General features: G+C 43.6%; 1 protein-coding gene across 1 annotated transcript; it reads left to right on the top strand.

Moving 5' to 3' along the window:
- Positions 1-22016, top strand: SCARB2 (scavenger receptor class B member 2). Its single transcript, XM_035325637.1, has 12 exons — positions 1-208; positions 6417-6574; positions 10325-10472; positions 11978-12166; positions 12920-13011; positions 13508-13627; positions 14483-14661; positions 15224-15342; positions 16704-16777; positions 17958-18009; positions 18639-18797; positions 20887-22016. Exons 1-12 carry the CDS (start codon positions 92-94, stop codon positions 20923-20925), a joined length of 1446 nt encoding a protein of 481 aa, XP_035181528.1. The 5' UTR covers positions 1-91; the 3' UTR covers positions 20926-22016.
- The last annotated feature ends 733 nt before the right edge of the window (positions 22017-22749 follow it).

Below are 22749 nucleotides of genomic sequence, written 5' to 3'. Positions count from 1 at the left end.
CCGCCCGCCCCTTGCGCCCGGCCCGGGGCCTGGCGGCGGCTGTGGCGGCGGCGGCGGTGGCGGCTGTGTCCCTGTTGGTCGGGCGGCGGCCATGAAGTCGCTGTGCCTCGTCACGGCGGGGGTCCTGGCCCTGACGCTGCTCATCGCCAGCATCTCCTTGCTGGTGGCGCACGTCTTCCAGTCCGTGGTGGACCTGCAGGTGAAGCAGGTGAGAGCACGAGCCGATCGCCACCCCCCGGCCCTCCTGACGGGTTTATTCCCTCCGCAGATAACCCCGGGAGGAGGATGAGGGAGGGAAGGGGCTGGTGGGTGGCGCTGCCAGGCGCCCTCCTCGCCGCAGCCGCGCTCGGTGAGGGCCGGAGCATCCCCCGGCAGCGAAGCTCCCGGCCCTGCACAGCCTGGCCAGGTGGGGGCTCGGGCAGAGCTGGGCAAAAATCCAGTAAATAAGAGTGAAAAACAGTTCTCTCGAGGCAGCTTTCCTGGCTGTGAGGCAGCTGCTGTAATGAGGGGCCTGCTCCAGAGCAGCAACACGTAGGGAGGGCAGGGAACACCTAAAGCACCCCTCTTGCCTCCTGTTTTGCCATCTGTATCACGAGTTTCTAGCAGCTCTCAGACAGTGGCGTGTTCTGCTGCTCCATTTATTGCTGCCTGACAGCGCTAGGTGTGCTCTGGGCTGAAACACGTGTTAGTTCCCCAGGCTGGGTGGTGGCAGCACGGCATTTACCCTGCTCTTCAAAGCTGCTTGCAGCAAAATTTGGGAGCACCCATCCTGGCATTGTTACTACTGCAGAGCCGTCGTTGGTCATGGTCTGCCTTAGCTTTTGTTCCTCTCTCATGCTGGCCCTTTGGGTTTGTATGGTGGTCCACTGAAAAGGGTCAATTTAGTGTTAGAAACTCCCCGACTTGAAGCACTTTTCATGAGCCATGTCCTTTAAAATGTCTGTGAAGCATGTAAATTATTACTAATCTGCTTCATCTGAGGAATATTGTCTCTTATGCAGACAGGGAAACCAAGAGTGCTAAGAAATGATGTGATGTAACCAGTGATGTCTAACTGGTGACAGAAGTCTGCTCATCCCCCGTAATGTCCTAACCGATGCACTGTGCTTTTCCTTAAGGTATTGACAACAAGCATTTCCTAACAGAGAAGCTGCACTGTGTTATCTTACACCAATTTGGCTTAACGAGGGCATTTTTAGGTTGGCAGTCAGTTTAAAACAAGTTACACTTTGAAATGTATCCCTAAAGTTTTGGGGATAGACAAAACCAGGCCTCCCTAGGTGTCGTGCAGCCTGTCAGGGTGTCAGCTGCTCTTCGGGATCTACTCGTGCAGCTGCTCCTGCAGTGTTTGTCCCCAGGTAATTCCTTCTGCCCTGCTGGAGCACAGCATGGGGAATGGGTGGTTTATCCTGGAGTCATCCGATTGTCCGCTCATGCCTTCTCCGGGCAGCCTGAAAGGCAGATGTGAACTGATGTGAATGTCTGTGTGTGCAAAGTTATGTGTAAAGCAAGCCAAACAGTGCAGCTTTGCGTAGACATCTACAGTTCCATCTCCCATATTGCAGGAAAGGAGTCTGTCTGCATCGCAGCAGAAGTTAGTTTCAAGTCTATTTCATGCTCTTACCACAGGAGCAGTGGGGTAAAAAGAAATAGTTTGGCAGCAGTGTAGGACTGTCAGGAATTAGGTGTGATCCTCCTTACACGTATTATCTCTTAGCTACACAACTCCTTACCCTTAACGGTTGATTATATAAGAGTAACTTCGTAGCTACTGATGTGTACGGCTTAGAAAATCTTGTGCAAATAGACAAATCTCAATTTGCCTTTGCAGTGTGGCAGGACTAGAGCTTTCTGAACTCTCTGATTGCTCTGAAGTCCAAGGCAGCGGACAAGAAATGTCATCTGTGCTCATGAGTTTCATGCTGGCCCCTCTTACCCTCCACACCCTCTCTGCAGAAAGAGGTTGTCCTTTTCATGGGGTAGTTCATGCTCCTTTGAAGGCTTTCCAGCAGTGCTGACTGACAGTGAAGTAAATTTAAATGAATGACTGCATTATGGACCAGCTGAAGCACCTGTGTGTCCAAACCCAGGACCCATGCAGCATTGAGGATGGGTCAGCTTGTACCAGGGGATTTGTGTGATGCATCCTTTCCAGGGAAAGCAAAGTCTGTTCAGGAAGACAGTAGGTGTATCGGAAGGCTGGGGATCCAGCAGGGCATCAACTTTGCACCCCCTGGAAAGTCAGTAGGTAGATATGTGGTGACAACGACAGTTGGAGCACCCTTTCCAGAAAGGATTCAAACTGTGCCGATTTATGCTCTGTCTTACTTGTCAGTCTTACTGGCTCTTTGTGAACTTGAGCACCACTGGTCCATCATGTCTAGTATCTGTTAGTTACCAGCGGTAGCACCTGAAATTCCAGCAAATAATGGGAAAAAAAACCTGGAATAAACAAGAGTAAAATAGCTGCCCACAGGTGAAAAGCCTTCCTAGCTGCAAGCAGTGTTTGCGTTATGCTATACATTTGTTATATGGTTATGGATTTTACTGCCATAAGTGTGCAGTTTATGACTATAACAACCCTTGAGCTACGCACCTAATGCGAAGCTTGGGCAATCAGCCCTTGTGCCTTTACCTCAAATGTTCTGTTTATGCCACATGCCTCACACTGATAAATTTAGAAAATGGTTAGTCTTCTAACCCCTTGAAATTTCAATGGGCCTTTGTTGCCAGCTGTCCACAGCTGGATTGTCAGGAGTATTTGGGGCCCAAAAGGTCAGGGAAGATACTTTATCCCTTGATTTATTTTATGCATTGATCATTTTTAGATTTTGTTTAATGTGAAACACTAGACCATGGAGGTTTAGACAAATAATGAGTTGAGATGCTGCTTCTTTTGAACAGAAAGTTCCCAAAGTGCAGGGTCAGAAAAGTCTGCTCGTATTGGTCTGAAGATTTACCCTGTTGCTCCTTTTAAGAAGCTTCAAGTAAGTTCTGTCACAGATGGATGTATAAAACTATGTCCTGGAACTAGATCATTTTGCAGTTCCAGGAAAAAAAAAAAAAAAAAAAAGTGTATGTATATATTTAATTTTCTGTACAAGTTCCAAAAAAGTTCAGCATCATTTTCTACTCCAATCAACACCACCAATTGCAATTACATTTGGGAGCATAAACTGCCTTTTTTTCCCTCTTTGTGAAGACAAGGAAACACCAGAGAATGCAACCGGTGCAAATTCAGGCCTGGCATGATAAATAAGTCAGCAGGACAGATGTTTTCATACACTTGAGATGAATGTGGACTCCTCTTGGAAGCGACAGCCTCTGCTGTGCTGCTGAGTGAGGACACAACATGATGTTATCTACTGCTTTTGGGTGGTGATCTTGCAGTTGGTGCACCTTTGCATCTCCGTGAGACAGAATCTCTGAGTCTGAGGCCTCTTTGGGCTACTGCCTGCAGGACTAGTGTCTGACTTGGGGTTTCTGAATACTCTGTATGTCTTGTTCCTGCATGTAAATGTATCAAGAGAAAAAGCCTTGTTCAGTACAGCAACAATAACTGCAGTGGGGCTGTATCTTTTACATATTTCAGATTAAATAGCAGTCCTATGATCTAGTATTTTGCAGCCTTCCTAACCTAGCGGTGACCACAGCCTCTGACAAAAAAACGATCTGTAACATCAGATCCTACTCTTCTGTGAGTCAGTCAGCAGAGCTAAACAGAATGCTGTCAGCTGAGGGACATGGACATATGTTTTGTTCAAAAAAAAAGGTGCTCATATTTTGCTCTTAGGCCCAAGCTGTTTAATATCATGTGGCAGACCCAAATACCCCTGATACCATTTGGTGAAAAACTGAAGAAAAGAGCTTGCCATATTTTATTACTTGAGAATTTCACAGCAGTGTATCTGAGTCCTGCTCAGAAGTTTGTGAATCTGGGTTTACAACTGGTGTTGTCACTGTACAGAGCTAAAAATATACTGTCATTGCTGTGGGAGATCCAAACAGTGTTACGCAGATCCAGCAAATAAATCACCAGATGACTTGGTTTCACTACCCTTTTGCTCTGTAGCCATCTCCCAGGGGATCACTTAAGATTTCAAAGTCTCAGGGACCTGCATTTATGCGGACCTTCCGGAGAAAAACTCCTTCATTCCCTTCCTGTTAACGCTCTTTGCATGTAGTCTGGTGCATATATGTATATAGCACGAGAGAAACTGATGTGACATTTAGCAATTCATCATCAAGGTGGGGAGCTTCTTTAAAGTCTAGCTCAGGAGAGTGGCATGGGGCAGTGACCTCCCTGCACCTGGTAAATGCCATCCCTCTCATAAGGGATAGACTGGAGCCTAAAACTGGAATTAGTATGTCTGGGGTGCACGTGTATTTTTTAAATGTTGACAATCTTTCACTTCAATTGCCTCATATGAGAGCAATTTGAGCAGCAGACAGGTGCCCTGAATACGCTTACTAGATGCTGGGGAATAGTACAAATTCCTAGTTGGGGAGATTTAAGGTCAAGACAGGCAAGAGTTAGTCTTTTTATCAGTGTCAAGCTTATGCTCAAATGTATTTCATGCACATGAGAAATGTGAGCTGTACACAACTTAGGAAAGGAGCAGACATCAGACCTCTGAAACCCCTGACTTTGTACTGTGGTTATTTGCGTATGGAGAAAAGCTATCTCAGTTATCTCTAGGTATCTTAAATACATTGCTGTGTCACTCCCAGCCCTTTCTGGTAGTGTCATGGAAACAGTATGCCTGATTTAGTGAGATTTTCTGTTCCTGATCCTACAAACCAGCTTCATGCAGGCTCTGTCTGAATACAAACGTGAGCCTCCTTGGCATAAGATTGCAAGAAAACAGGGTCAAAAGTATTGATTTGTGTAGGAAATGGTATATATGAGATGCTGATAGTTCCAAAGAAATGCACAAAGCACCTGAAATATGCCTAACATTATTTTTGTGGTGTTCACAGAATACAGGGTTTGCAATTCTCAGAGGAAAGCAGTCTGCAACTGCAGAGTGCTACCAGCTGGGTTGGCTTTCATTGCCATTCAGGAGTACTGCCACCATTCCAAGCTCCTGCCAATACGTGTTTCTTTTAAAAGGTCTTCTCTTTATCTAATCATTCAAAATTAAAATCTGCATGCAGAGAAAACAGCTCCTTCAATGGGAAGGCCAAGGATGAATCCTGAGGCTGTAGCTGATAATCCCGTAGCTGATAAAGTTAAGAACCCATAAACAGTAACCAGGACATGGCAGCTGGCCAGTTTGCCCTGCCTTTGATTTTGTACTTACAATATTTGACTTGTTTTCTCAGAAAAATAAAAAGAGCAAGTGTTGACGAGACCCATTTAATTGCAAATTTTCCCCCCTCCCTTCTTCCGCCTACTAGTGTTATGATTTTCGAAGATACAGTTGTTTGTACTTATTTCTGAAAATTCCACTCTGCAGGCCTTTTTTTTTTTTTTTTTCTTAACTGTAACACTGGCAGTAACAGTGTTAAAAACATGTGAAAAGCTTTGATTCTGGTGGCGGTGGTGATTCTTCTATAGTTGCAGTCAGTTTTATCTAAAATTAAATGGTAATAAAATAAGGAGTTGAGATCTGTGTTAAGTGTTCCTAATAGAGCCACATACAGGTACATTTGTGACCTTCCTTATAAGACGTGGTGAGTAAAGGAATTATTGAATCATTAATTAATAATGTAATAAAATAATGATTTACAGCTCCTGTTTTGTAGGCCCACGTTGTGTTGAATACAAAGAATCTTTGCCTTATTCAGAGACCTCAGAAAAGCATGAATCCCAGTCTGCCTAAATGAAAGAAATTTCTATCGCTTACAGGTTTTCCTCCCAGCCCAAGGAGAAATGAATTCCAATTGCTTTGGAGATAATCTTACAGCTGTACTGGAATGTGTCATTCTTAGGCAAAGAAATCATAACCACAACGAATCTAAGCTTCTTTTCTGGCCTTGTTTCTCCTAAGACATCTCTCTTGGGACTTCTCGGCCTCACAGTGTTGGTTTCCACTTCTTCTATCTGTAATGTGGGTATGTTTTGTGGTGTTTCACACCAGGTTAGGTTTTTGCTTATATAGAAAGTGCAAGAGGATCATTGTGTAACAGCTGATAAGTCTTCGTTCTGAAAAATGTCAGGCAGAAGTGTTTGTAGGAAGCAGCAGAAAAACAATCCCAACAGAAGTATGCCCCAGGGCTGCAAGCATTATAGCATATGTTGATTTTGTTGGTATTTAATGAGGTGCTTCAAAGTAAAGCACAAAGTATTTGTAGAGTTGGGATCTCCAATCGTGTTGCTTGTCCTTGTTCTGAGGACAGAGAATTCCTCTCTTACCTGTAAATATCATTCAGCATCTATCACTAACAGCTGATTTGTCTTTCTCGTGTTTCAGGGAACAGTATTAAAAAATGGCACAGAAACCTTTGAAGCCTGGGAAGATCCTCCTCCACCAGTCTACATGCAGTTCTACTTTTTTAATGTGACAAATCCGTTAGAAGTGCTTCAAGGAGCTACTCCTCTTGTAGAGGAAAAAGGGCCGTACACCTACCGGTAGGACCATTTCACTGTGTTCACATTTCACTGAACCTGTTTTGTGTAAGGAGGCAAAGAAGTGAGATCCAGAATGCTTGGGATCCCATTCTAGGACAAAACCTAGCTGCTAATGTGGGCTTGCAAGTTTATTCAACAGAGAATGGTCATACACCACCTGCACAGTACAACTCGGCTGGCACATCAACAGCCTGGAAGCAGTTTCAGATTCAGCCAGGGTCTTCTGTTAGATCTAGTGCAAGATTTTGCTCGTGTCCTGCTGCTCCTCAGCTGCTGAACACAGAGGAAGTTCTCTGCATCGTGGCCTGCTGTCTTGTGAGGGAAAAGGCAGTGACTGGTTGAGATGTAAGCAGAGTGTTGCATAAAAATGTGATTCACTCAGAAACTAGTTCCTAGTTGAAATTGCACAACTCCTATCATTAAAAATGTGGACAGAAAACTAGTTACAGAGTGGAACTAAAGGGAACTCCCCTAACCAGCCCTCACTATGAAACCTACTTAGATTCAGAAATATCTACTATTTTTACAGATGGCAGGACTCAGTAAGGCCATGCTCAGTGTTGGAGCTTATCCAGCCTTCATGACTCTCCTTCTGCATGGTATGGCTCCATGCTGAGCAGTCTGAGTCTGCTGCATGTGGAGAGGTTTCAGTCCCCTTACAAACAAGTTTTCGTTTGGAGCTTTATTCTGCTCCTCTGCATGCAGCAGTGTAAAACCAGGAGCAGTCCTGTGGCAGGAGGTGTTACAGTCTTTGAACTCATGGAGGCAGGAGAACCATGGCAAAAATGCTGATTTTTTATTGTCAGTCTCACTGGTCAGACATTCATTCAGAGCAGTTTCAGTGCCAGAAGGAGTTGTCTCTACCTAAGCTGCAGAATGATCAGGATCTGGTTGTCAGTATTTTTAAAAATATTGTAGAGTAAAAGGGAGAGCCTTTCGGGCTGCCTCAGTCTCTGCAGTATGTCTTCCCACTCTGTTCCTCTCCTCCTACAGCTCAGTTTTGCTTCACCCTCTGCCCTCAGTCTTTTCCCATCTCTGTTTTTCATTACTGTGTCTGTTTAGCTTTGGCAAACTACATGTGCTACTCTGGCAACATATATTTTATTAGATAAACTTGTAGAGGTGGGGAAAAGATAGAGAAGCTTTCAAGTTCCCAAGCTTTCCTTCAGGTCTGTGTAGTATAATCCTGATAATTGGTCAGCAGGAAGATAAACAGGGCTGCTTCTAGATGTAAAAGACCTACATGAAACCTCATAGGTCCTTGCTTTTCTGCACTCCCATTTGCTATATTTTTTCCCCTTTCCTCAGCATCTTCCAGGCGTCACACACAGCCTGCTTTGTGAAGCTGCACCTTACCCATGAAGGAGTTCTGTGGGATGGACGGGGCTGCCTGGCTTGGTCCATGCCCGAGGGGAGGCCCAGCCTGAGCTGTTGTTTTGTGGCTCTCTGCGAGCCTTCCCCTGCAGCACACACCACAGGCTGGCTGCATGTGATCGGGCTGGGGCGGGCGACGCAGGCGCTCCCCGACTTGTTTATTGCCGAGGTAGGCAGGCTGCTCCTTCCAGCGCTGCGTGTTTCAGTTGCTCCTGCCTCGCTTGGTTTGCCCGCTTCGGACGTGTCCAAACAGGATTCGACTGTGCTGCGCTCTGCCTGATGGAAGAAATAGCAAAGTTAAAAAGCTGGAGTGCTCTTTCCCAGCAGATTCTTTAATCCTTGCTTAGCTGCTGCTGCTGACTGTACCAGGCTGCCGGCAGTGGGTGGGGAAAGAGAGGAGGCACATGGGAGGAGAGGAAGAAGGGAGGGATGTTGCAAACATACTGCATGCTAGAGCGACAGAATAAATACCAGGTTAGTATGTAGCAGAACATCCAAAATGCTCTAAAATGAAGTGTGTGGCTCAGTGTTTTTATAAAATGGGCTACTGGGGAGAAAGGCCGGAAGTGAACCACCCCTGACAGGCATGGGAAAAAGTCCAAGAGTGGCAGAGAGGAGGTGGGACAGCTAAATACAGTCATATCCTGCATGGTTAAGCCTCAAACAGTTCATAGGTTTGACCCATATAAATTGTAAACCCAGTTAGTGCAGACATAGATTCTGTATCTAAAATGCAGTAGTGCTTGTCTTTTTAAATCCTGGAAGTTATATTTGCAATATATAAAATAATTCATTCTGAAGTGCATGCTGCCAAGCCCTAAAGAACACTTGAATATTATCTGGTTTTGGACACATTAACAGTTTTTTGTCTTTAACATCTGAGATCCTCCTCCTTGTGTCCCTAATCAGGGAGTATTATTTTCCTCTGCAGACTTTTTAGAGTTGGAGAGGCTTCTCAGGCTAACTCCGGCCTATTTTAGGTAAGGCTCTTCACAACTGTCCATTCCGATCCCCTCAGTTCAAGCCCTAGGCTATAGAGTAAATCAACGTGAAAGAGACTCTTGCCAAAGCAAGCTGGAAGTGTAGCCTGACCAAAGTGTTCCTAGGAGGTAGAGGTGCTGAAGAGTAGTAGATACACTGTTTTTGTAGGGGAGGTGGGAAATGGTTGATTTCTAAGAAGAATAGTTTCATGGGCCTTCCCAGTTTGCTTTAAGTTTGAAAGACTGAACCAGAGTGATACAGCCTGTCATGAAGCTGCATTAATTAGATCTAGTGCAGCCAGGATAGCATCTAGGATCTGAAATGAATGAAGAACATCACAGCACAGGGTCTTGCAGAATAATTCACCTTTGCATCTTGGGAGTTAAAATTTACTCTGGAGGCAAATCAGTGTAGAAGTCAACAAACTCTTGATTGAATGTGGACTCGTGAAATATGGTCTATTTCACCTCACTCCTATGCCAAAAGGATCACACCATGAGAAGACAACCTGCCGCTGCTGTTTCCTGGATTGCTGAAGATTGATATGTGTCTTATTGTGAACCTAAGCCTGCCAGTTCTGCAGAATTGTGGTTCTTGTTTGGAAAATGGTCCTGGCCATGCACTGAATTATGGTTATGACATGTGCTTCAGAGTGATTAAGATCTGACTCCCTTACTAGGCTAGCAGGTAGCATTTGATGTTTCTTGCCAATTGGACTTGTTTGACAGCAATCCTGACCTTTTTGTTGCTCGTTTGTAGCTCATCTATTTTGTTGCTTAGACAGTACCAGAAGCAAGCTCCAAACCCAGGAGCAGTTCAGGAAAAAAAAAAAAAAAAATCAGTTGAATTTCTGTTGCATCCAGGATTGCTACCTCACAATTAAAGGAGAAGAGCTAAAACGATGCTTGTTCTGTAGTTGTGTCACACATAAGCCCAGAAGCCCTATTGCAAAGTACGTGGACACCAGCAGAAAGATTCTGCTAGGTTCTTAGGTCAGATTATTGAGACTTAGGTGAAACCTACATCTTATTTTGGCTGGGAGCAAATTTTTCCTGCAGCAAAGAGGCAAAAGCCTTATATATAGTGTCTCTAAATCGTTCTGTACTGTCTGAAATTGTTCTCTTTCCTTGGAAGTACTTAAAGACAAGGTAAAAATATGAAGTGCAATTAGGGCATGGGGCCTTTTGGAAGTATCCTGTGAGGTCTAATTCAGCTCACGTTGACACAAAGGGGAGTTGTGTTGCTGACAGCAGCAGCAGCAAAAATGGACCAACTGCCAGTGATCTGAAAATCCTACCCTTCGTGTGCTTAGAGCAGTAGAATGGCCACAAGTTGCAGTTAATGTCATTTGTACATGTTTAACTTGCTTACAGAGTAAACTTCCTTGTTTTTCAGAGAATACAGGCCAAGAGTGCATGTTCAGTTTTTGGACAATGGCACCAAAGTATCTGCTCTGAATCCAAAGACATATGTATTTGAGCCTCAGAAGTCAGTTGGAGACCCTGAAGTGGATCTCATCAGAACAATTAATGTACCTGCAGTGGTGAGTTCTCCTCTGTTTCTGTTTGGAAATCATCCTAACTCACTTTACACCTACAGCTTGTCATTCCATACTGTCTCTCCCTTTGTGGTAGATAAAGGTGATTGAAGAACTAGAGAGGCAGCTTATGTCTGAGGCAGATACTGCATTCAGTTTTGGTTTGGACTGTTGTGGGATTTTTTTTATTATGTTCTTCCTTCCCCATACACCTCTGAGTGTTAGTACCGCACTCCTGTGCTGAGAGCTGACACACTTAAGAGATGAGCAGAAATCAGGCTTGTTGGGTTTTCATGACCAAGTGAAATTAGGGAGTTAGTGATCTCAGATACGTAGGAGGAACTCAGACATTTGAATGAGAAGGCTTGGAATATTTGTTTGGGGTTATTTTGGTCAAAATTGCAAAAATTGCCTCCAGCCCTGCATCACAAACTGAAAAAAAAAAAAAAAAAAAAAAAAGGTAGTAGAAGGGTTTCAGATACCACTGAATGAAAAGGTGCTGCGAGAATAAAGTTACAGTTAAGACAGGCACCCCCGATCTGTATTAGGTGAGACAATCTTGCAAAGACAGTCTCATTCTAGTGATGAGAGGCAGACCATTATTTTTGGTCTCACACAGGGATAGCATGAGAACAGGCAGATACAAAGCTGTCATACCTTGCAAAGCAAATGAGACAGTACCGAAATACTTGCTGGTTGTGTAACTAAGCCTTTACTCCCCATAATAGTTTAATTGACTTCAATTACAGGGTGCATTCAATTTTGCCTGGCATTTCTAAAAATGTCTGTCTGATTTTATGAATGAATGCATAAATTCTCTGTATGTGGCATTAGATAGAACACAGTTTACTACGAGTTGCAAACAATACAGTCACTGTATTTACAGTTCCTTCCAGGCATTTGAGTGTAGCAAGTATTATCTCTCGTTCAGACTTTTGACTGTGGTGTACTGTAACAGGCTGTACTAGAAGAACTACAGCTTGGTTCACCCAAGGAATAATTTTTTTTCTTTTGTTTTTGCCTTTTTTTTTAAATACATGTTGTAAAATTACTACAAAGGGAATAAATTTTGGTATTGTTTGCATTTTAGAGAAATGCCCATCTTTACAGGCTTTGCTTTTCAAAATGTAAACCAGAATTTCCTAAGGCTGAAATTCAAAGTGCATCTCCAGCTGTAATATACCTGTGAAATTCAAGCTGCTTAGAAAGCAGTTTTGCATGTTTCACTTTAAATGCATTCTTAAGCCTACAGAAGTCAGTGGCACAGAACCAAACTGATTGTGTGCCCATGCTTAGCTGAACAGGAATCTGCAGGAGCACATCCCTGGAGGAGAATAGCTGAAGAACCTGTTAGCCAGCACATTACTTGCCGCAAGTGGAAATAGTGAAACTGAAAATACAATTCAAATGTGTGCCATGCTGAAATGTGTGTGTCTGTGTTTGTATGCAGCTCTAATTATTTATTCTACATGAAATCTGACCATTTTTTCCTGATTCCAATCCCCTGGCAGACTGCAATGGAGTGGACCAGGGCAACCTCTCTTCAGTTTGCCACAGAGGTGCTGTTGCTCCTATACCAAGAATCCCTGTTTACAGTTCGCACCGTGCATGAATTACTGTGGGGCTACAAGGACAGGCTGCTGTCAACCATTCATCTTCTGCATCCCGAGATCGATCCAGTGTTTGGTTTCTTTAATAAGGTAACTGGCATATGAGACTTTTGGTTGCTTTAAATTAGGGGTGATGTCATTGCTACAGAGTTGGGACTGTCATCACCCGCCAGTGGAGAAGGTTGCTCCCAGGCTGAGGCCAGGAGGCAGGTGGCAGAGGTAGCAAAAGGATGTTCCCCATTCAATTTGGCTGTGTTTAGGCACTGGCCTGTAGCACAGCTGCAAGTGTTTTATCTCACTTCCCTTTGTCAAATATGTATAAGCTTTCCAAGAGTGGATGTAAACAATGCCACTGTTGATTGTGCTTTGAATAACATGGCCTTTTTGGCACCACTTGTGCAAACTATCAGAAAATTTCCTGACCAATTTCCTTGGCAGTAATTATTTGAGATGATGTGTTAGTTCTGTGCTGTAACCATTCCTGGCTTCCACAGTGTCTCTGTAAGTCACCTTGGGCCGGGAGGACTCCTTGTTTCTCAGAGATACCTACAGCACCCAAGTTATTTTCTGTGGGTTTATTTTGTTAAAGTCTGCTTTTTCAGTGGCAAATTTCAAAGGGTAAAAAAGGCTAACCTAATGCTGCATTCCATTCACTTGGGAGGGGTGAGAATTTAGCGCAGTCACGTCCACCTCACTTATATTCAAGGTGGAGTTTAATGATTTGCACTTACCTCAGGGGAGTCCATCACTCTTGTGGTGGATTTGTAGTGATGGCAGCTTGGTCTCCTGTCACCCAGTTGTTACCAGTCAGGAGTGATTAAAAACTTACGTATCTGTTTGCAGATGAATGGAACTGATGATGGAGAATATGTTTTCCTAAGCGGGGAAAGGAACTACCTTAACTTCTCAAGGATTGTGGAATGGAAAGGAAAAGAGTAAGTTTTTCAATGTGGTTAGGCCTCTGTCAAAATCTGCCACTTTTCACATTTTTGTTGAACAAGAATGTTCACCTTTACATTCTTTAGAAAAAAAAAAAATCATTTATTTTGTGGATGGTGGTAGTTCTTAGCAGCTCTTAGCTCAGACCAGGCCTCCAGTATTTTGGTATGGGTCATATAATTATGAAAAGAAGACAGTCCCTGCCCCTAGACAACAAACTGCTGTGAGCACTCACCTCTGAACCCCTGACTGCTCCATGGTACAGGTTAACCTCCCTGACACCCCTCCCTGGATTCTTACTTGCCTGGTGCCAGTTTAAAGAGAAGACAAAAGCAATTTAAACCCATTTTAATGCTCCTTGTTGTTAGCAGAGCTGAGGCAATAGGACATAGCACTGTACAGGTCTGATTGTTGTTTGCTCAGACCATAAGCTGGCCTGACCACTGCTCAGATGTCTTTTAACACTTATTCTCTTTGCTTCATTTTCTTCAGGTCATTGAATTGGTGGACAACAAAGTCATGTAACATGATCAACGGAACAGATGGGACATCCTTTCACCCACTGATTAGCAAAGATGAGAACATTTATATCTTCTCCTCTGATTTCTGCAGGTAAGAAAAGGAAAAAATCATCACTCAGATTTTACAGCAGAGCATTTATGTTCATTGATGTTGAGGTTTTATGTTAGGCTAATATTTTTCCTTCCATCATTTTGTTTAGCAGGGTTAGTGTTCAGTATTCATTTGTGCTATGAACTATGAGAGAGATAAACCAAAAAATAAATAAAATAATAATATTAATAAAATCTGTATCAAATTAAGGATGTGTTATTTGTAAAGAAGGATAGAGGGAAAAATTGAAAGATGACTGGAAAGACAGGCTGGACTGTCTGGCAAGGCTTGTAATGAGGGGAAGAGGATTTCTGTGAACCTTGCCTGAAATTTCTTTTTCTCCAAAATTTTCCCTTGTTCTGCTTTTTAGAAAACGCAGATTGCCTTCTTCAGAGGTGTTTGACTTGAAGCAGTGCTATTTAAAATGCAACAATATTTAGAAAAAAAGCATGGTGTTTCCTTCTTTATGTTCCACTGGCTGGTCTTGCCCAACTGTGTTCCTTGCCTTGTCCCTCCCAGTAGCACGCACCAGCACTGCCTCACACAACGCACAATAGGAACACGGGGACATGGCTGAAGCCCCAAAATGCTGAAGGCAGGTGTGTCAATATCCCTGGAGTATGACAGTTAGCACAGGGTTGTCCGTTTCTTGCAGCAGCAGAATGATGAGGTGTGTATGTGATGATCAAAAGCCTGTTAAATTTAACACAGAAGATCATTGAATGGGCTTAGGCCAAGGCTGCAGCTTACTGTAAATTGAAGTAGATAAGTAGGCATCAACAAAGAGACATCTGCAGCAGATTTTAGCATATGCTCAAGACTAACAAATCTGGGTCTGGCTTTCCTTTCTTGCAGATCTTTTTACCTGGTATACGATAGCACGGGAAGCGTTGCAGGCATCCCAACCTACCGCTTTGTGCCCTCTCCTATGGTGTTTGCCAACACCACCATTAACCCAGACAATGCTGGATTCTGTGTGCCTCCAGGAAACTGCCCTGGCACTGGGGTCCTCAATGTCAGCATCTGCAAGCAAGGTATGTTACCAGGCGGTGGAATCAGACTGGGAGGACATCAGCAGCAACATATTTCTCCTTTCTGACTGAAATAAATGAGGCCAGTTTGGTGAGGCCTGTAGGGATGTGACTGTACTCAGTGAAACTGGTCACCAACAAGTGGTTGTTTGGTGTTAAACTGCAGTAATGAGGAAATGTATCTGAGGGGAGATGTTCCTGTGAGATGTCATCAGATCCAGCAATGATGTAAATCAAAGAAATCAAAGAAATCAGAAGGAAGTACCAGGATCCATACTGAACGGTTTGGGCATTTGTAGTCTGCTCTTATCCAGGTAGCTGTCACATCTGCATAGTTGGATGACCAGTGAAAAGACCAGCATGCAAGCCATGAAGCCATGCTGATGCTGCATAAGGGAAAATCTGGCTTCTTCTAAGGACTGGGCATCAGTGTTCATTCTGTAGCCCCAGAATGGACTTGGCTTTACTGTGTAAATAGCACAGTGCAAAGAGTTTTGAGGTCCTCAAAGACTTTCTCAAACCCTGTTCTTTACTTAAATGGTGATTTTCTGTTTTCACATTCCAGGTGCTCCCATATTTCTATCAGCTCCACATTTCTACCAAGCAGAGCAAAAGTTTATAGAGGACATAGAGGGCATGCACCCAACCAAGGAATATCATGAGACATTTGTGGACATCAATCCCGTAAGTACAGCCTTTTATAAAGGGTAATGCAGTCAAATCCAAGCACATAGACTTAGGTTACCTTCTTGGATGGCGTGTATTGATGTAGCCTCATTGACTTCAGCAAAGCTGTGTTATTTTATGTGGAACCATTCAAATGTGCTTGTATGGAGCAAATTTTGCTGGATAAGGGGAATTAAAATGCTCTTCCTACCATGCCTGTGCGATTAGAGATGCCAACAGGCTGGTATTGATGAAATAAAGAGGCTAAAATATTTCTGAGAAGCAGATGAGGCTACTTTTCCTGCTCACCCTGCCATCCCAGCCACTGGCATATTGTCCTGGCTGTGTTTTCCCCAAGCTGAAGAAGCTGGGTATGTGGACTAAGAGAGCAGATCAATACTCCGTGGATGTTGGACTCAATTTAGATAGCATGGAGCCATGGAAGGAGAGATGCAGAAGCATGGTGATCATGTCTTTCATGGAAGTTTGTGGAGTTTGGGGTAATCTCACTGTGAGATTTCAGAAATAAAGGAGTTTGCAGCTGATGGTCTGTGGTTTTACACTGTACTCTAGATCCACACATCTGAAGGTAGGTCAAGGGACAGAGCAAGATCATTACCTCCCCAGTTTACAGAAAGAGAGGAGTCTGACTCATCAAGCTGCTATGGAGGAAATTGCATAGTGTCTCTCGACATCTAGTGCAGATACTGCCTTACATCTGTTTTGGTGCCAAGCTCTTTCTGTTATGCAGCTCATTTGAAGTATTAGTGTAAAACGAGCTCTGCGACTCCTCACTTCCATCCACCCCCCCAGACTAAATTTGGCTTCTTGAACAAGGAAAGTATTTCTGGGCATCCATTTGCAACCTTTACTATAGCAGTGGCAATGCTGTGAGAAGCGTTTCATTCTCATCACCTTTGTGGCCGTTCGCTCCCATTCATTGTGGTCGGTATCTCTTTGTCACCCTTCAAACAGAAAGGTTTTTTTTGTGAGACTGCAGGGTTTTCACACAGTATTCAGAGACCAGAACAAGCAGCAGTAGGTGATAGCCTTTTTCAAAACTACATCTAGATCTGAAAGAAGGGGGATCACTCTGTAGCTTAAGTGTGGGTTCCCCTGTTTCTGTTGTAGCCTCTTCACCTCTACTTAATTCAGAGGCAGACTGAAATCTGGGCGTATGAGATACAATAGTATCTTGCAAGATTAGCTTCCCTTGGTGAAGGGAAATAAATAATAACCCTAAGTGGGTCTTATATTGCCTTGTTAAGTCCACATCAGTGTAACTGTTACATTGTATTCTCCTAATGCCTACTATTTCATGCTTACTCTTTAAAAATAATAATACTAATAATAATTCACTGCTTTCTTCTATTCCCCAGCTGACAGGGCTTGTCCTTCGAGCAGCCAAGCGGATGCAGGTCAATGTTCATGTCAGAAAACTACCTGAATTTTTGTAAGTGCTGCAGGGTCGATATCTCAGAGCTGATTTGATATTCAAAATGAAGTTGTCTTCAGTGTTCAGATGGAATATTGGTTGGAGAGAGAAAGTGAGAGAGAGAAATCTAGTCAAATCTTAATTGCAAATGACAGTATGCTCTTCAATCACAGATCAAGTGGCTATTGCAGTTCCTTCTGCAGCGTAAAGACAGTATTCAAGAAAAGAAGTTGCTGGAGACAAGTTACACATGATGCTTGTGGTGGCATCAGTCATATTACACTGATGCAACTCCAAGAGAGGGTCTGCCACAATGGAGTGGGGCTAGAGCTTGGAAAGCTGCTGCTCACTGCAGTGAGGACATGCCATCCTATTCTTCACAGCTTTTAGAAAAAAATACTGCAGATGCCATCACTTCTCAGCAGTATCCATGTGAAAACCAAATGGAAAGGAATAATGCCTTCAAAGTAGAAGATCAAGTGGTGTGTCTCAAAACAGCCAGCAAGTCCTATCCAAAACTCAGGAGGGAGGGCTTAGGTCAGACAGAGAGAAAGATCTTGCCTTGGTGACTGCATTGGTATGATAACAAGAAACCTTTGTCCTGAGACTTAGGCAGTCCATACAGCAATCCTTGCTACTCAGCTACTCAGTTTATTGGCACAGCTTTGCCACATATTATAACTAAAAAATAAGTCTTTTAATTACCCCAGTCCTTACGGGATGGTCAGTGTTTCTTCAGCTTGTTTTCTAGTTGCCAGGAGCTGTTGCATTAAAACAACTAGGAGCAAGTGGTTATTTCATGTGTGACAAACTCTTTTTTTTTTTTTTTTTTTTTTTTTTTTTTTTTTACTGTTCTGTGCATGTTGTGTGGACAATAGTTTCTGTGTTTTACAAGTATGAGTAACCTTCAACATCGGCTTAGCTTAGCATTCCTGCTGACTGGCACAAATCTGTCATTCAGTAATTATTCATGAGCCTCTTATGGATCCCTTTTTTTCTTTCACCACCAAATCCCAAAACAGGAATTATTTAGCATTTTGAAGATTTAGATTGTTCTTCTTGAGTGGGGAGGTGAAAATCAAGTCCAGAATTCCTCTGGGGACAGTTTTGTTGTTCATTGTTCTATTATAATCTGTCTTCAGAACCCTCAAGTTGAAAAGTGGGGAAAACATAATTTCTTATTGTTTTTTTTACACAGTGAAACAGGCAACATCCGAACACTAATTTTCCCAGTGATGTATCTAAATGAGGTAAATACGTTATTTGTTTGCAGCATTGTGGCATGTTTATTCTTGCTAAAATACCGTCTTTGAGCTAGCCAGGAAAGAAATGCATGTTTTCCTGTTGCTTTATATAGTGATAGGTAGGAAGCTGTTGTTTCTTACTAATATCCTCTTGCTGTTTGTTGACCATTGCATTACGTTTAGTTCTGGAAAATACCCTGTCAGGTAGGCTTTGTAATTGCAGAGTACTGGCCACGAGGAACAGGCAGAAGGCTTGCAGGATCACATCTTTTTGTGTGGAGACTTCTATGAATGCAGTAGTAGCACAGTCTATGCTGTAGTTGGATCACTGCCTTCATTGTGTTCAGGGAACACTAGCTTTGATGATTCATGCCATTACTCCAGGTCTATATTATTGCTTTCCTAAACTGAGTATTCAAAGTCACTACTTCCTTTATAAATGCAGAGCAGATTATCCCTCTGGCCACAGAAGGAGAGCTAAGGATTCTTAGAGGGAAGGTATATCAAGAAGCAATGAAACAGAGGTGGAGAACTGTGGAACTGTTGTTATCCTACACCTCACAAAAGTAAAATGGCCTAATATAAAGACGAACAGAAATCAGTCTTTATTCTCTCTTCATCTTTCTCGGCTCCAGAGTGTTCTGATTGATGAAGCATCTGCCAGCAAACTCAAGCACGTCTTGCTGGAAGCCAGTGTTGTAACTGGAATCCCCTTTGTAATCATGGCTATCGGAATTGTTTTTGGGATTGTTTTTATTGTGCTCGTGTGCAGGTCCCGGGGGGTAAGTGAAGAGGTAAGTAGCATTTGAATTCAACTTTGCTTACTGTATGTTAGTTTGTGTTTGATTTTCTTTTGGTTGATTTTATTTTTTCAGTACCTTTTTGTACACAAACATTTTTATATGTTGTTTTTGTTTAAAATGACCTTTCTAGGGAGGGGAAGTTTTAATAGACTCAGAATAAATGCATGAAAGCAAAGGAATGCAGCTAATATACGAAACGTGGTAAGGCAGGTGGTATCTTCTGTGCCTAACTCCCTTGCTGATAGTAGTAAAAAAATAAAAAATCAGCCTGTCTAGAGGACCCTGAAGGGTAAGATGTGAAAAGTTCACCATATTTGCTGGACATGAAATCACAGGCAATTGGACAGTGTTCTCAAGAAACAATTGCCTTACGCTAGTTGATTATTTTTCTGAATCACTATGCAAATTCGTGACCAAAGAACAGATGACTTTTACAGACAACAGCACGCAGATAGTATTATCCAGACAATACTAGTTTGTACATCTATGAAAAGTTCTGTCACAAAATGACATGCTGGCATTAAGGCTGTTAGTTAGCAATGCTGAAAACCCAAACTTCACCCTAACAGTTAAGGCAGTAGGGTTCAGATGAGACAAACTGGGTACTCTAGTTGGCTGTTTTCTCCCTATAGTGCTGTTGTCTTAGTGTGGTCTTGCTTGTATGATGTTGGCTAAGTACCTTCTTAAAACCACTTGAGAAAGCACCATTACGCCTACTTCCAGAGCTCCCAGCTGCGCTGTGTCTGTGCTTCATCTTAGTCCGTGGGACCCAGTGCTGGTTAGGGGTGTGATGGTGGTGGCAGCAGTGGTGGAGAGTCCTCAGCCTTCCTTCCTCGAGCGTTGAGGAACTGATCTCTGTCTCTCTTGCTTCACTCTTGCAGTTCTCTCTGGGCACCCAGGAAGCATTTTGTGAGCAGGGGTTCTCAGCACCATACTTCAGGTTTCCTTACAGCAGAACCTTGTCCTTTTTCCTTGTTCCTTTCTTCCTTTTTCTTTTGCCCATATTTCTGGCAGGCTCAACTAGAAAATCAAAACTGTCCCATTGCCTGAGGCCCCTGTCCCAGGCATTCCTTCCCCTCCCTATGTGCTGGCTTCATACCAGCCCTCTTGGATGTTCCTGGAGGCGGCACAGTGATTAAAATGACCAAGTGACACCTCAGTTTCATGTTTTCTCTGTGACTTTTGTTGCTTTTCCTGCAGATGTAAGAGTAACTCAGCCAGTTACAGGTCTGTTTGCGATCCACCTCCCACCAGGGTGGTTATGGTTTTTCATCATCTGGAATGTGCTACAGGGAACCAAGCAATCAGGCCTTTTCTTTGCCTGTGAATGAGCACATCTGCCATGCTGAGTCCTTGCTGAAATTCGTCTGGCTGGGGGATGTCCCTGACAGTTCAGTGACGCAGTGCCCAGAACTGACCACACCTCCAGACACACAGCTTCCCTCCTCCCTTTCATCGCTTTCCCAACCTGCTCCACAGCCCTGCAAAGATGCAGTCTGAACCTTCCCATTTATTTTGCATCCTTAATATCCTACTAATCAACGACTTGCCCCATCACTGCCTCCTATATCCCAGCTTCCAGGAGGACTGCTTTCTCTGCAGGATGTGTCTCACTGTATTTCTTGCCCATTACCTGTGAATTTCTTGCCCATTCACACTGTGAATCCTGCAGTTTGAGCCTTCTCTGGCCCCACTGGCGTGCAAAGCATGATCTTGGTAGGCCTAATTCCTGCGTCACCTCACTCGCTGTCCTTAGAGATGGCAGCATCCTGCCCTCCAGTGGGGGTAAGGAGAACATCCTGGCCCTTTTCTTCCACTGGCCCCAATCCCCTCCAGCCCCTGGAGTAAGCAAATTTGGGACAGCTCTTTGTACCCCAGTGCCTGCCCCTGCCAAAGCTGCCATCCACCCTCCAGCACCTGTCCAGCACAGTGTTGGTTCTCCTCCATGAAACTGCACGTAGAAGTAGGAGATGAGCTTTTTATTTTCCTATCTGGAGTTTCAGAAATCCAGCTTCCCCACTGTGGAAGCTCTGTGATGTGCCACATTTAACTTTCCTGTGTTAAAATTTCTTTCTTGCAGAGTACTGAAGAAGAAAGGTCCCCACTCATCAGGACATAGTAGTAGATTTTCTTTAACACGTGAGCTTGGAGAATAAATTAATAGAGCTGACCTAATAGCAACTACTGCTACCCACCGTTGTCCACCGTGGAGAAACAATCATGTCAAGTGTAAGTTTTTGTGGTATAGAGATGGAAGAGAATCTGGACTGTCATCAAAGGAGGAGACCTTTCTTACCACCTAAGTTACAACTTTAAAACTACGTTTTAAAACTGCTCAAGATCCTGCTTTTTCAGCTCTGCACTCTCTTGTACCTGCACTGACACCCATAGACGATCATAACCACCATATCAGTGAAAAGAAAAAAGGCCTGATTCATCACAGAAATGACAGGGGTAAATTTTGCAAATGGCCTTAGGAGCGTGGGCTGCAAAGTACCCTTGTAAAGACACAGCAGGTTCCCATATCACCCAGGAAGACCTGTCATTTTTTCCTGTAGGCCTAGTATTGTTTTTTCTGTAAAGTGTTGCGCGCTGCTTACTACCAGTATGCACTGACTGTTTACTATTAATGTCATTGGTCCTTCCACAGAACTGATTTGTACGACTAATCCAAAATATCGCGTGAAACGTTTTAAGTATCTGTAGTTAATGGGGAGAAAGAATCCAGTGACTGGAAATGCTTTTACGTACAGACCTCGTAACTGTTCTAACTCTGCACACGATCCTATTGCATGTTAGTGTTACATCTATCCTTAAGATCTGGATTTGTTTCAACTTGAAAAAACAGGAGAAAACAAAACACAACATTCATCTTGATGGTGGAAGGCACAAAAACGGTGTTCTTTTTTCTCTGGTGTTTGTGTCACGGTTCCCAGCTCTGTGGTTTAATATGAATGCAGATTTGGCAGTTACGTTTATTGTTCAGGATAAAAGCACACCTCTGTATTAAGGTATGTGTAGGGCCTTGAAAAGCCGTAACGGTGTTTTACTTGCCAAGTGGAAACTTGTTTTCAGAAATTACAAAAGTATTTTTCCCGTGGTGAGAGGGATATTCTAATTGGGAAGTATTTCCATTGGATCTAGATAGCAAAACATATTTTAAAATGTATTATTTTCTTCTAAATAGAGGTATTGTTTTTTTCCATTGTTTTGGTTTGTTGCTTTTTTGCCTAGCTGGTGCTTTGTTCAACAATTTTGTTCATCTGCAGCCAGTTCCAACCAGGCTGTGTGAAGGTAATTGCAATTACTTTGTAGCCATGATAGCTAAAAGCACTCCCTGCAGCCCACCCTGCTCACAGCACTGCAGTTGCAGCTTTGCCTGCTCCACTGAGGCAGACTTTGCCTCAGCAGAAGGCCTGAGTTTAACAAGCCAGCATCCTAAGCCTAGGCCAAGGAACAAGGCTGGTAGGACATTTGCCTGCCTGTAGCCTCGTGGACTGCAAGCACACACCAGGGAAGGAGTAACTCATGGCCACTTTCTGGAGACGGTCACATCGTGAGCAGAAACTGTCCCCTCTTCTCTGCGCCTCCACCTCAAATGTTGCTATTTGGGTGGCCAGGCTGGAAAGAAGCACTCAGTGAAACACTTCGGGAACTTTATTTGCTCTGTTTTCACTCAGAAGTCGCTCTTGCCACACACCGGATGCCAGCCATGTTATTGGAGTTAGTCACCTCCACGTTTTTGTGGTATTCCCCTCCTTCCCTGGCCAATGGCTGGAAAGAACATGCTATTTAGGGGAAGTCCGGAGGATTTTAGCTCCCTGCAGGGAAAGCCCGACCCCTAGGAGATTTCCTTCAGCCCCAGAGAAGAGCTTCTTCCCCCACCTTGCTTTGCTCCTGGCACCTTCCCTTCCCTTCCCCCCCCCCCGTCCCACAGTGGTAC

The sequence above is a fragment of the Oxyura jamaicensis genome, chromosome 4 (assembly GCF_011077185.1).
Source record: "Oxyura jamaicensis isolate SHBP4307 breed ruddy duck chromosome 4, BPBGC_Ojam_1.0, whole genome shotgun sequence".
NCBI classification, from domain to species: domain Eukaryota; kingdom Metazoa; phylum Chordata; class Aves; order Anseriformes; family Anatidae; genus Oxyura; species Oxyura jamaicensis.
This window is presented reverse-complemented; position numbering and strand designations above follow the sequence as displayed.

What these genes read in the sequence shown, in the direction of transcription:
- SCARB2 (XM_035325637.1), top strand. Translation starts at nt 92, where the DNA reads ATGAAGTCGCTGTGCCTCGTCACGGCGGGGGTCCTGGCCCTGACGCTG. An exon ending in AAAGGGCCGTACACCTACCG is followed by an intron (nt 6,575 to 10,324) that starts GTAGGACCATTT and finishes CTTGTTTTTCAG; the next exon opens with AGAATACAGGCCAAGAGTGC. An exon ending in AGAAAACTACCTGAATTTTT is followed by an intron (nt 16,778 to 17,957) that starts GTAAGTGCTGCA and finishes TTTTTTACACAG; the next exon opens with TGAAACAGGCAACATCCGAA.